The sequence below is a fragment of the Ptychodera flava genome, chromosome 13 (assembly GCF_041260155.1).
Source record: "Ptychodera flava strain L36383 chromosome 13, AS_Pfla_20210202, whole genome shotgun sequence".
Taxonomy (NCBI): domain Eukaryota; kingdom Metazoa; phylum Hemichordata; class Enteropneusta; family Ptychoderidae; genus Ptychodera; species Ptychodera flava.
In genome coordinates, this window is record NC_091940.1 from 21,688,623 (window position 1) to 21,700,826 (window position 12,204).

General features: G+C 39.6%; 2 protein-coding genes across 2 annotated transcripts; both read left to right on the plus strand.

Annotated features, from left to right (window-relative positions):
• Positions 1–236: 236 nt before the first annotated feature.
• Positions 237–5,252, plus strand: LOC139147819 (cytosolic beta-glucosidase-like). Its single transcript, XM_070719028.1, has 3 exons — positions 237–352; positions 802–2,154; positions 4,862–5,252. The coding sequence occupies exons 2-3, from the start codon at positions 819–821 to the stop codon at positions 5,074–5,076; spliced, it is 1,551 nt and encodes a 516-aa protein (XP_070575129.1). The 5' UTR covers positions 237–352; positions 802–818; the 3' UTR covers positions 5,077–5,252.
• Positions 5,253–7,903: 2,651 nt separating this feature from the next.
• LOC139147818 (cytosolic beta-glucosidase-like) lies at positions 7,904–11,811 on the plus strand. The gene is made up of 2 exons (XM_070719027.1): positions 7,904–9,300; positions 11,586–11,811. Exons 1-2 carry the CDS (start codon positions 7,971–7,973, stop codon positions 11,804–11,806), a joined length of 1,551 nt encoding a protein of 516 aa, XP_070575128.1. The 5' UTR covers positions 7,904–7,970; the 3' UTR covers positions 11,807–11,811.
• The last annotated feature ends 393 nt before the right edge of the window (positions 11,812–12,204 follow it).

Here is a 12,204-nt window from a genome sequence, read left to right on the forward strand (position 1 = left end):
TGTGGGAATAGGAACAACATTGAAATGACACATAAAAGTCGGAAATAATAAAAGCAGCATTAAGACGACATAAAAGTCAAACTAATCCCATCCTAAGATCCTCTCCACTGTGCTATGTCTGGAGTCCCCTCAGTGTGATGCTGGGAACCAGCCACATTGAACTTGATCAATGAAATTTGCATACATTATAAAGGGTATGGTGGCCCTTTGGAATAGTATTGATTATTTTGTTTTGGCCGGCATTCTGGAAAGATCTGGAAGGTATTACCATTCATTCTGGTCAGCTTGAAGCGAGGGTTGTGGCTTGTGCTTCATCTGTCTGTGAAAACCAAAACTTGAAGTATTTGCAGCTGTGAGTATATCGATGTAACAGTAGCATACTTACATAGCATGTTGTCTGTTAGGTTCTAGCTTGTTGGATCTTGAAGTTGAAAATTGTGACATTCCAAGCTACTAGTCTGTTGGATTCCCTACCACATGCTATACCAAAACTGACTGACAAATTGTGCAGATAATGATATTCTTCAAAGCATGTATTTCTTTGGGGATTGTGTAATATTTATTGCACTGCTGAGATCTTGTATCACAAGATGAGGAAATCAAACATGAAGTGTAATTTTGTTGGGTTTTTTTTGACATTCCCTGTGTCACCTTTTGATCTAAATCGGGAAATCCATAGACAGAAGAAGCTGAATACATATACTTACAGTAGGGTTTTGTTGTAAATATTTGGCCAAAATGTTGAGAAGTCGGCCATCACTTGGTAGAATAACTTGTTATTGTCGAATTTCAATCCAACAGGTACCTACTGTCACAGAATGAGTGTGTCGTTTGCAAAGTTATCCTTTCTGGTGCTAGCGTTGATGTTCCTTGTGGTCGACCGACCAAGCAGTTGTTTGGAGCTCATCGATGACAAATTTGTCTACAGAAATTTTCAAGACCACAAGCGCGATACTTTCCTACACAACCGTTTTAAGAAAGGATTTGCCTGGGGAGTTGCCACGTCGGCGTATCAGATCGAAGGAGGATGGAATGAGGACGGGAAAGGTCCGAGTATCTGGGACACATGTTCTCACCAAGGTGGTCACGTTTTCATGAACCACACTGGTGATGTGGCGTGTGACAGCTACCACAAGATTGCCGAGGATGTTGCCATCTTGAAAGACCTTGGTGTCACGTACTACAGGTTTTCAGTATCGTGGTCGCGACTGTTGCCTGATGGGACACTCAATCACCCAGTGAACAAACATGGTTTGGCGTACTATCATAAACTGATTGATGCGTTAATAAATGCCAACATCGAACCTGTGGTCACCCTGTTCCATTTTGACTTGCCCCAAGCCTTGCAAGATATTGGAGGATTCGAAAACAGACAGACCGTGCAACACTTTCTGTACTTTGCTGATTTTTGTTTCCGAGAGTTCGGACAAAAGGTCAAATACTGGGTCACCATAAATGAACCCTACGTGTATGTCCTTTTCGGTCACGAGTACGGATTAATAGCACCGAATCTCAAGCTCCCGTCTCAGCGCAGCTTCAATATAGCTCACAACTTGATTCTGGCCCATGCCCGGGCTTGGAAGCGGTACCACGAGAGATACGGTCAAGAGCAGCAGGGATTGGTCGGCATGGCATTCTCAACCATCTGGGCTGAGCCAATGACACAGAAGGCTGCTGACCTGGAGGCTGCGAACCTCTTTATGCAAATGACGGTCGGTTGGTTTGCCCGACCTCATTACCACAGTGACTACCCCGACGAAATGAAAGAATACATCGAAAAGCACACTGATATCAAGCTGCCTGAGTTCAGCCCACAAGAAAAGGAACAGATTCTCACGAGAAGCTGTGACTTCTACGGCTTGAATCACTACATGACGGTCATGGTCAAAGAGCGCGGGAACGAAATGCCCGGCCAAATGTTTGACCCAGAGACCGTCCGATCAGAGATTGACAGAAACTGGATTGTGAAAGAGGGGTACTATACTATTGTACCATGGGGTATACGGAAAGCATTGAACTGGATACACAAACATTTCCATGGTCCGGCAATTATTGTAACCGAAAATGGCATGCCACACGTTGGATACGATGTAAACCTAGAAGACCAAGACAGAGTAGAGTATATGACAGCATACATCAATGAAGTGATGAAAGGTAATAAATAAGTCACCAATCACCAATTGTGCCAAACAAAGTCTCGTAAACTTACTTAAACCCCGGTGCGGGGTATAAAAGACCCCTAACTCATCGAAAATTCATAATGGCGCTTGAGTGACAACTGGCAACAGCAAGGTAGACCGCTCCGTAAAAATCAGCCGAAGCGATTCTCAAACAAACATTATTGGCATACCATAAACATAGACTGTTTCATAAACACGTAGGCCATACAGGTATCCGCAAAGTTTCACAAAGCCTTTTAAATTACGACGATATAGGGGAAAAATCGCTTTCGTAACAAAGGAAATTGCCCCCAGGGAACAGTCGTTCCGCGTTTCAAACAATTGTCAATCATTCAGTGACGCGCAGAGGTGTAAACTGGTCAAACATTTGCTGTGCATACGAGAATAATTACGATGTAAACAAACCATGTGTACGCTTAGAGTTACATGTATATTGGCGTGCACACAGAATGAAAACTTCGTGGTTGTCATAAACTATTTTACTAACAAGCGTTCATGATGCAATGATATCTCGAAAGTGGGCCATTTTCGGTCGTGATTTAGCAAGAGATGAGTCAGTACCGGTACGATGTATCCTTGTGAAAAGTGCGTACACTGTATTTTACAGAACTGCAGGCAGAGTCCATAGTTTACAATGACATCGAAAACAACTAAATATTAAAGCATGGCGGTAGCCTCCATGATCAATTTAATTACAGTCAGTCAAAGCATGGATGTCTATTTTTTACATCCATGGTCAAAGAGAGACACTTTTTTTAAACAGCCCCCCAAATCTACGGCCGAAAGTACCGGTACGCTACAGTCGCTTTTGATATAAATGCTAGCCCTGAAAACCCGGGCTGAAAACGGCCGTATGTACACGTGTTCTCACACATGGCAATGACATGTCGTGTTCGGACGGTTGGTAAGGTTTTGACATACCGGTTGCCCCAGTAACGTTTGGACTTCTGTTATGAGAATGAAACAAAGCTTGTAAAGACATCAAAACAGTATTTGTCAATGTCAGTTCAAGGTGAGCAAGTGAGCGTCGATATGTCATCACCCGATCTTCTTCGAAAGGCTTAGGCCTATTGATACGTGTGTCCGAGATCGGCTCATTGAGTTGGCACTACATCGTAAGATTTCGACAAAGGTTGGACTTTAATTTCTTCAATAACGAAGATATCTATGAACCCAGTCCGTGGTTCATCCCATTGCTCCGAAAATGAACATAACTCGTGATTAGTTGTCCGGGGTCACCCTCAAAGCAACCGAGCAGCCGACCTCGATCGCTTACAGATATCGTGGTACGCGAGATTCATGGAAATCTCGATCCTTCCGTGATGTAGTGAACTTATTTTTTTTATTTTTAGCGATCGGCCATGACGTCGCGTCGTTCACCTATTTCCTACCATTTTCCTGACCGTGTTTCTTAGTCAATGTTTAGATCGGTAATTCGTGATTTCAACATACGAAATTGCCAGCTTTGGATTATTTTTAATGTTTATGTTTATTACTTTCTTGATGATTATTTCCACAGCGTACGGCGCCATTTCCGTATGTAGATATGGCGGTCAGCAGCCGAATCATTCTCGAACGATGACATGACCCCGAAACTTCAGTAAATCAACTCAGCAAAAACTTCAGTAGATCAACTCAGCACGCTCCTGTTTTTATGAAATTGATATTTTTTCCTTCTTTCTTTTTTTCTTTCGCGTATTGCGAAGGCTGTACCTAAGCTTATAGTCAGAGCGTGAGTTGAGAGCAAACAGATTACCCAGATAATGCGAACGATAGCAACCGTTACCAACAGACTCATTATGCAGAGCCATGCCCCAAAACGCCACCCAAACTTCGCATTAATCCGGATCCCGGTCCATTTCGCCCCGGGCTTTAAGAAGTGGGATGCATCACTTAGAAGTATCTGAATGGGAGAAATGAACAGCCTACCGAAGGTAGCTGCCGACAAAACTGACACAAATGAAAAGACAACTACCCTGTCAATGTCATATATGTATGTATCTTGCAAAAGTTATTTTACTGCTTTTTAAAGGGAATGATTTCGGCCTAAATTACTTATATCCCACATAGTATGTGATGCAATTGCCCATTTTATTGCACTTTTGAACAAATGTTAATGAGATGACAAAATGAAGGACTGGTGGCTGTTTTGTCGAGAAACAAGCTGCAGGGGATGGTTGAAAGATCAAAATATTAATGAACAACCACCTGTTGATTGAATCTTTCAGTTCATTACCTTGAACAAATGATTGGGTCCAAATTCATTGTTGTTTTCAATAACATTCACTTTTGATAACAATTATTTTGGACCAAACCATTTGTGGTGAGAGGGTTTCATCCACAGCAAATCCTGGAGCAAAATCTTTTTTGACCAAGTAGCTTTGTTGAAATATTCACATTTTTATTCTGAGCAGGAAATTTTCAGACTATTACTCATTGATGCATTCTGTCATCTGGTATTATTTTGAGACCTGAATTTATAATCACAGTCAAGTTCTAAAAAACAATTAATTGCAATAATTCAAATGGAAATTGAAAATTAAACTTATTACAGCATATTTCCGATTAAAAGCAAACTACCTCTTGACATCTTTGGTAAAAAAGATTTTCAACACAATTGCAGCAAATTTAATGAGATTCATCTGTGCAAAGATTTCCCTACTGTCTTTTTCATTTTGCAGCACAACTTCTGGATGGCGTGGACGTCCGAGGCTATTTTGCCTGGTCACTGATGGACAATTTTGAGTGGACACACGGATACATGATGAGATTTGGCCTACATTATGTTAATTTCACTGATCCAGCCAGACCAAGAATGGCGAGGGCGTCGGCAAAGGCGTACACCGAGATCATCCAAGACAATGGCTTTCCTTCCAAAGTCAGAGAAGACCTTTGAAGATGGAAATATTACGGTTCAGATTGCGAAAACGGTTCTGGAATATTTGATTTCTGCCGGGCCACTTCTCGTGGCACTAAAAGATACTGATGCATTTGAAATGTATCATTAATTCTGTAGAATTTCCTGTGGCCAAACTGTGTGAAAAAAATTAGCGAATGAGATTTTGTACGAAATAATGAGATAATTCATACTACAATGTGAATGAAACTTTGTTGTGATACAAGAGCCTAGCTTTGAATGTTTTATGATGACTAAAGTTTCTGAAATAATTGCAACAGCTAGATTGTCTGCTCTATTTCTGTGTCAACTGCGTAAGTAAATTTAGTGCGTATGTATGTTACAGCATGTCAGCCAAGGCTGGCTTCACCTTTCACAAAGTTGTCTGGGCTCCTTGTATTGTCACTTTTATTGTAGAAACAACATGACTGCACAAATTGTATTGCCTCAATAAATAGCATATAATAAGCAAAATTTGGGATGCTTCATTCTCTCAGTATTTTATTAAATACATATCTTCAGTACTGTTGTCCTAATAATCTTAGTTTCCTAGTGATTTATGTGCTTTTTGTACAATATTCCCCCAGGACAGATATTCAGACTCTCAAATCTTTCAAAAAATCTTCTGGTCTGCTACTCGTGACGACACATTTTCAAACTTGTGGAATAAATGAAATTATCACTGTCTTGTCTATTGTTAAAATCGAAAATGACAGTTACAGAGGAATAGAGGCTATTTTGAATGTCAAAAGTTGGCAAATAATAGGTAATTTGTTTTTCTAAGACTAAAATTTGCAAGGTTACCCCTGGCATTTGTCCTTGATTTTGAAAGAGAATGATATAAAGTTTGAGCAAAAGTGTAACTCTTTCACTTTTTAGGAGTGTACTACCTTAGAGAACCACTACCTGTAAACTTGTGATTTTTTTTACTATTTGCTACAGTTTCTTGTTCTACCCACCCCCACCCCCTAAAGCATGTTGAGATATCAGTATTCGGCTTGTCAACTCGGCCTATACATGCGAAAACTGCATTGTTATTGTTGACAGCTCAACTAGTCTGGACTAGAATTAGAATGTAAACAATTACAGTGCATTCTACATTCTACAGACACAGTGTTGACAATTAAAGTTAAATAGATTTAAATTGGTGTTTCAACCTGCTTTTGGAAGTAGAACAAGAACTTGCAATTGAAAAATGTAACAAAAGTTGTGAAAAAATCTTCAAAAGTTACAGCAACTGGTCCTTTTAAGTCAAACCAATCTAAATCCCCTGATTATGAAAATACTTGTGCAACAAGATACTGAAGGACAAATTTGTCTTATCTCTGTCCTTGAAAATCAACCTTTCCGATATCATGAGTACCACATGAAAATTGAAGGTCAGCATGGGAGAAATGCCACCCATTGTTGATCTATGCTGTCAACATGTGACATTTTTTGCATAGAACACAGATTGAATTGATAAGATAAAAACTTGAAGGATATCAGTCCCACCACCTAGAATTTTCTTTATGACGTATACTTTTAGATACATAAAAATTACAAATGTAATTAAAATGTGGAGATGAGAGTCAAGTTTATAAATTTGATCCCTGTTGAATGAAGTGCAAAGACGCAGTACTTTTCAGTTTATTCCTCATGAGATGATTTCTTCCACGGCTGTATGATATTTTCAAGTTACAACTTGAAGAGCAAACAAACAATAAACACACTGTTTGCATGCATACATAATAAAAGTGTGACTTGAATGTTGAAAGATTGCAAACCTAATAAGGCAGTAGTAAAATCAAAGATGATAATTGCTTGTGTGTAAAAGATAAGAGGGCAATGGTGGTATTGTTCAGTTTGAGGCACCATGGTTACAGGGGGGATGGCCTTTGAACCCTGAGCTCATATTAATTATACCATCATGCAATGGGCTAACAAGTGAGATCAAATAACTTGCCCCAGAATATGTTAGGGTCAGAGGTCAAGGGGAGACGCCCCCTCTTATGCCATGTGAGAGTGGTCTACACTATTACTCACAGTGAATCTACCTTGGTTTTTGTTCGTAATAGTTTCATATTTTCGATTATAAGGTAAGTAAAACCTAATGCAAACACAGGATATTTTTATTTTGTCTGGCCTTAGTAAAAATTTGATGATGTTATCAGGCCAGAATTGGATTTTATCAATAATGCCCATATTATTGTCCTTCATAATATTATCATACACTCACTGCATTGCTCTGCCACACATGGCCACAGTGACTTTGGTTTCATATACAGAAGATTAGCAGTGTTTTTCAAACTCTATGCTGATTGAGAGTGCAAATTAAAATGGTAGGGAATATATTTCAGCCAAAGTCTACAAGCATTTAATTCTTTGACGTTGAAGTTTACGTGTATAATATTTACATCATCCTGAAGTACAGTGTGACTCTAACATTCTCTACAGCTCATTGCTACCAACTGCCTGGTCAATGTCTTGAGTACGCAGTATCAGATAAATACACCTATACACAGAAATTGCAGCAGGAGAGTGTGTATGTCATTCAAGATTTCTGGTTCAACACTGGCAATTGCATACACCATAAAGCATAGTTTTGCAACTGTACAAATTAATTAGATTATAGTATGTTTACGATGGAGAAGAGCCTAATATTGAAAACATTTTAGGTATGGTTACACTGAGCGACAAGAAAAATTGCATCATTTTAAGACCGAGCAACTTTTCATATTGAACATGAAATATGCACTTGCAGCAAGCAAGTCCACCAGAACTAAAACGTTTACCTTTTGGTGTGTTTAATATCGATGAATGAAATTCTTATTTTCACTGTTAATCTGTCACTGTACTATGTACAACAGATATTTCTCAAATCTATATTTTGTCAGATTTGCAATCACTACAAGATGATGCATGAAGTTTCCTTTCCAATCGGTCATCTTGTCTATATGCTGGCCGCTCTCGGAGTTACCGCCGCACTTGACCTGATTGATGGCAAATTCATTTACCCCAATTTCAAAGATGAGAAACGAGACTCCTTCCTGCATGGACGCTTCAGTCAGAGTTTTGCCTGGGGAGCGGCGACATCTGCGTATCAAATCGAGGGCGGATGGAACGACGACGGCAAAGGCGTGCACATATGGGACACATTCACTCATCAGGGAGGGCATGTCTTCATGAACCAGACTGGTGACATCGCATGCGACAGTTACCACAAAGTTACCAAAGACGTTGAGATGTTGAAACGTCTCGGCGTTACACATTACAGTTTTTCCATTTCCTGGACTCGTATACTTCCACAAGGCACACGACACAAACCTCCCAATAAGGCAGGGTTAGCATATTATCACAGGCTAATTGATGAACTTATACGGGCTAATATTGAACCAGTCGTTACTCTATTTCATTATGACATGCCACAAGACTTGCAGGATTATCTTGGAGGTTTCCAAAACTCTGAGACTGTCAAATTGTTCGTGCACTATGCCGACCTGTGTTTCGGTGAATTTGGTGATAAGGTAAAATACTGGATGACAATCAATGAACCCTACACTTATGTCATGTCAGGACATCGCCATGGCAACATGGCACCGGGGTTTGAACTGACCCTACAGCACTGTTACGAGAACGCGCATAACATACTCTTGGCTCACGCCCTCACCTGGAAGCACTATCATGAGAAGTACCGCCGACGTCAACGTGGGTTTATCGGTATAGCAAGCGTTGCTCCCTGGGCAGAGCCTGCGACTCAGAAAACTGCTGACCTAGAAGCGGCTAATCTTTACATGCAGATGACGATCGGTTGGTTTCTACATCCACTGTATTACGGTGACTACCCTGCAGAGATGAGGCAGTACGTGGCATCGCAGACGAGCGTCAAACTGCCAGAGTTCACTCGGCAGGAACGTGATCTCTTGAGAGGCAGTTGTGATTTCTTGGGCATAAACCACTACAAGACAGTCATGGCAAAAAGGAGAGAATCTGAAAAATATGACGCTTTCACGGGTCTGCATAATGTGCACCTCAGTTTTGCCGAGGATTGGACAGTTATTGACGATCAATACACCGTTGTGCCATGGGGAATCAGAAAAGTGTTAAACTGGATACATGAAGAGTATGGGAAACCCACCATTTTCGTCACCAAAAACGGAATGCCGCATACTGCAGAAGATCCTAATATCAATGATGGAGAGAGAATTGTCTACATCACAGCGTATCTGAATGAAATTCTAAAAGGTTTGGATAATACATGTTTTTACAAATCTTTTCCCCTCATTCTTCCTGACCATTGTATCAATCATAACTGTCTGTTGTGCACATATAAAAACAGCCACGTCATATAATGAAATTACTTCTAACATCCCAATTAATGTAGGTTATTGGATAAGTTTGTACACTAAGTGTCTGCATTTCAAAGCTATTACATTGCCTGAGGAACATTGTCTCTCTCTATCCAGGATGTGAAAAAATATTCATTTCCAAAACAAATTTGAGAAGTGCATATCTTGTTGGTTGCACTGAGTGAGCCTTGATGCAAATTCTGAGCAAATACTTCAAAATATGTTCTCATTTAGGGACCGTCTCAGATTGTCGCAGAAGTTCAAAAAGCGAAATTTATTCGTTTAGGGGGGAGGGGGTTTGACCTCCATTCAATTAGTGAACTTCACTTTCGCACTTTTATTTTGTGATCACAAGTTTTCGTGTTTTATTTAAATTAAAGAAAAAAATGCACACTCGTGCCAACAACTTTGTAACTGTTTCCATCTAGTTCATTCCCCAAACACAATTTACCGATAGTAACATTGTATCCTAAACCTTTCATTCATCAAATTATTCAAAGACAAAAAGTATCATTTTTTAAAATGGGCTATCTATAAGCGTCTGCTCTAACCACTAGATTTCTTTATTCTCAATTGTTATGCACCAGGGTTATGCACCTGGTCATAGTCGTTTTAATATGATTGAACTTGCCTGGGCCCCCATGTCGAAGTTTCTTGCCGGAGTGACTCCAGCTATATGTCTATACCTGGTGAGGAAAAACCACCATGTAAACAGACTGATATAACCGAGCCCAAATTCTCTGTAAGGAATCAAAGCAACTGTCTGCGACAACGCAATCAAACAGTCAATGCATACTGGAACAGCCAGAACTGGACCGGGTTTCCTATATAACGAGTGAGGGATATCCTTATATGGGTAAATCGCCTGAACCGTATGACGATTACTCGGATGTTACTGCATTTGCAAGTGCTGGCATTAGGACATAGTAGACCAAGCTTCGGTTTGTTTAATGTTGTAATGTGGCAAGGGGAATATGTCTTTAGTAGCTATAGCAAAATGCAACATTGTACTCTCAGGCAGACATAAACATTTCACACTTTTGAAGTTTCGTTTAGGGGGAGGGGGGAGGGGGTTTTGATCTAAACGAAGAAATTTCGTTTCTTGAACTTCTGCGACAATCTGAGACGGTCCCTTACTGTGTCGTTTTTCAACACAGTGTGGCTTCAACAAAGTGGAAACATTTTGTTCTCACGATAATGTTATTTCCTCTGAGCAAGTTAGAAGTGATCTCTTTATGCTACTGCCTAAAAATTAGAGGGTTTGTGACAATGAAACCGATTCATTCCAATCTTCGTTTGTTTGTCATGTAGAGAGGTACAGTTGCTGTAACATTGATGTTTTTCATTACAGTTGTTTGTGTTGAACTGTTGGCAATACGGGAACTAGACATACCGTCTAAATTGAAGAGTTTCCAACACTGACGAGCATAACTATCGTCTAGCGGTAATATCCGTTGATCAAAATGAAATCAACTCTGAGTCTGCCAAAAGTTGAAACATTGTCTGGAAAGAGGTCAGACGTAGTCAAAACAATATCACAGGATCTGCACAAACTACACCTGCAAATGATGCGTTCTTGGCAGTTAACAGGATGTGTGTGTTGATGTGTGGTGTTGTTTTGATTATGCTTGACCGCCTTCCAGACAACGTTCCCACTTTTGCAGAGTTGATTTCTTTTATTAGAGACTGGTATTACTGCCTTGACGATACGTACACCTGACAGTGTTGGCAACTCCTCAATTAAGACGGTATGTCTTTTTCCCATATTGACAATGGTTCAATGCAAACCTCTGTGCTGGCAACTAACTCCTCAAGGTAGACGGCATGTCTTTTTCCCATATTGACAATGGTTCAATGCAAACAGAAAACAAGTGCATTTTCACATTCTCTGTCTACAGTGTACCTAAATACAAAGAAACAGTATTACTATTTCTAACAAACAGCATGTGTACAATATGCTATTTTATCACTGAGAAATAAATGCTAGGCCAGACAAAAGTTTACTTTTCAACAATAACACAGGATAATATACACAAACTTTCCGTGTTGATATGTTGAACACCAGGAATTTGATGTGATTTTTGGAGTGCAGCAAGAAACTGTATTTCACAAACAGAATAAAAATACTGAAAAATTCAAATGATACAGTATTTATTTACCTATTTATTTACTTATTTACAGCCCAGACGTATGACAGTGTTAATGTGAAAGGTTATTTTGTATGGTCACTCATGGACAACTTTGCCTGGACAAAGGGTTATTCCGTCAAATTTGGTCTGCACTACGTCAACTTTACGGATCCTGCCAGACTGAGACTTCCGCGGGAATCTGCAAAAGCATACTCTAAAATAATTCAAGATGGAGGGTTTCCCTCACAGCTGAAGAAGAAAGAAGAATTGTGAATTTTCTTTTTCAAAAAAAATCCATTTTGGGTAGAATTCTTTGTGAGAAACGGAACATGTTTGTGGATTGTCGGTAGTTTTGTGAATTGTTCCCTGAAAAAATTGAAAAGCCTCGTCTAGTAAAATAATTAATGGTGACTATCGATACAATTTGGTAGAAATCTTCATGAGATAATCTCTCGAAAAATATGCTAAAAATGAAAAAATCGCGGTAGAATGGAGAATTTTAGTACATGGTTAGAGGTACTGTAACAGTAACATGTTTCAACTTTACAAATGAAATAAAAAAGTTCATGAAGTTTGTACCAATAGGCTGATCACAATAGTTTTTTATTGAGATCTATAGAATTCAGATTCTGTAAGCTAACTGAAGCAAGTTGAAAATTCATGATATGTAA

Bases quoted from the DNA above. Each gene is read 5' to 3' on its own strand.
- LOC139147819 (XM_070719028.1), top strand. From the start codon at position 819: ATGAGTGTGTCGTTTGCAAAGTTATCCTTTCTGGTGCTAGCGTTGATG. The intron at 2,155-4,861 runs GTAATAAATAAG...TTCATTTTGCAG, and splicing joins CATCAATGAAGTGATGAAAG to CACAACTTCTGGATGGCGTG.
- LOC139147818 (XM_070719027.1), top strand. From the start codon at position 7,971: ATGATGCATGAAGTTTCCTTTCCAATCGGTCATCTTGTCTATATGCTG. The intron at 9,301-11,585 runs GTTTGGATAATA...ACTTATTTACAG, and splicing joins TCTGAATGAAATTCTAAAAG to CCCAGACGTATGACAGTGTT.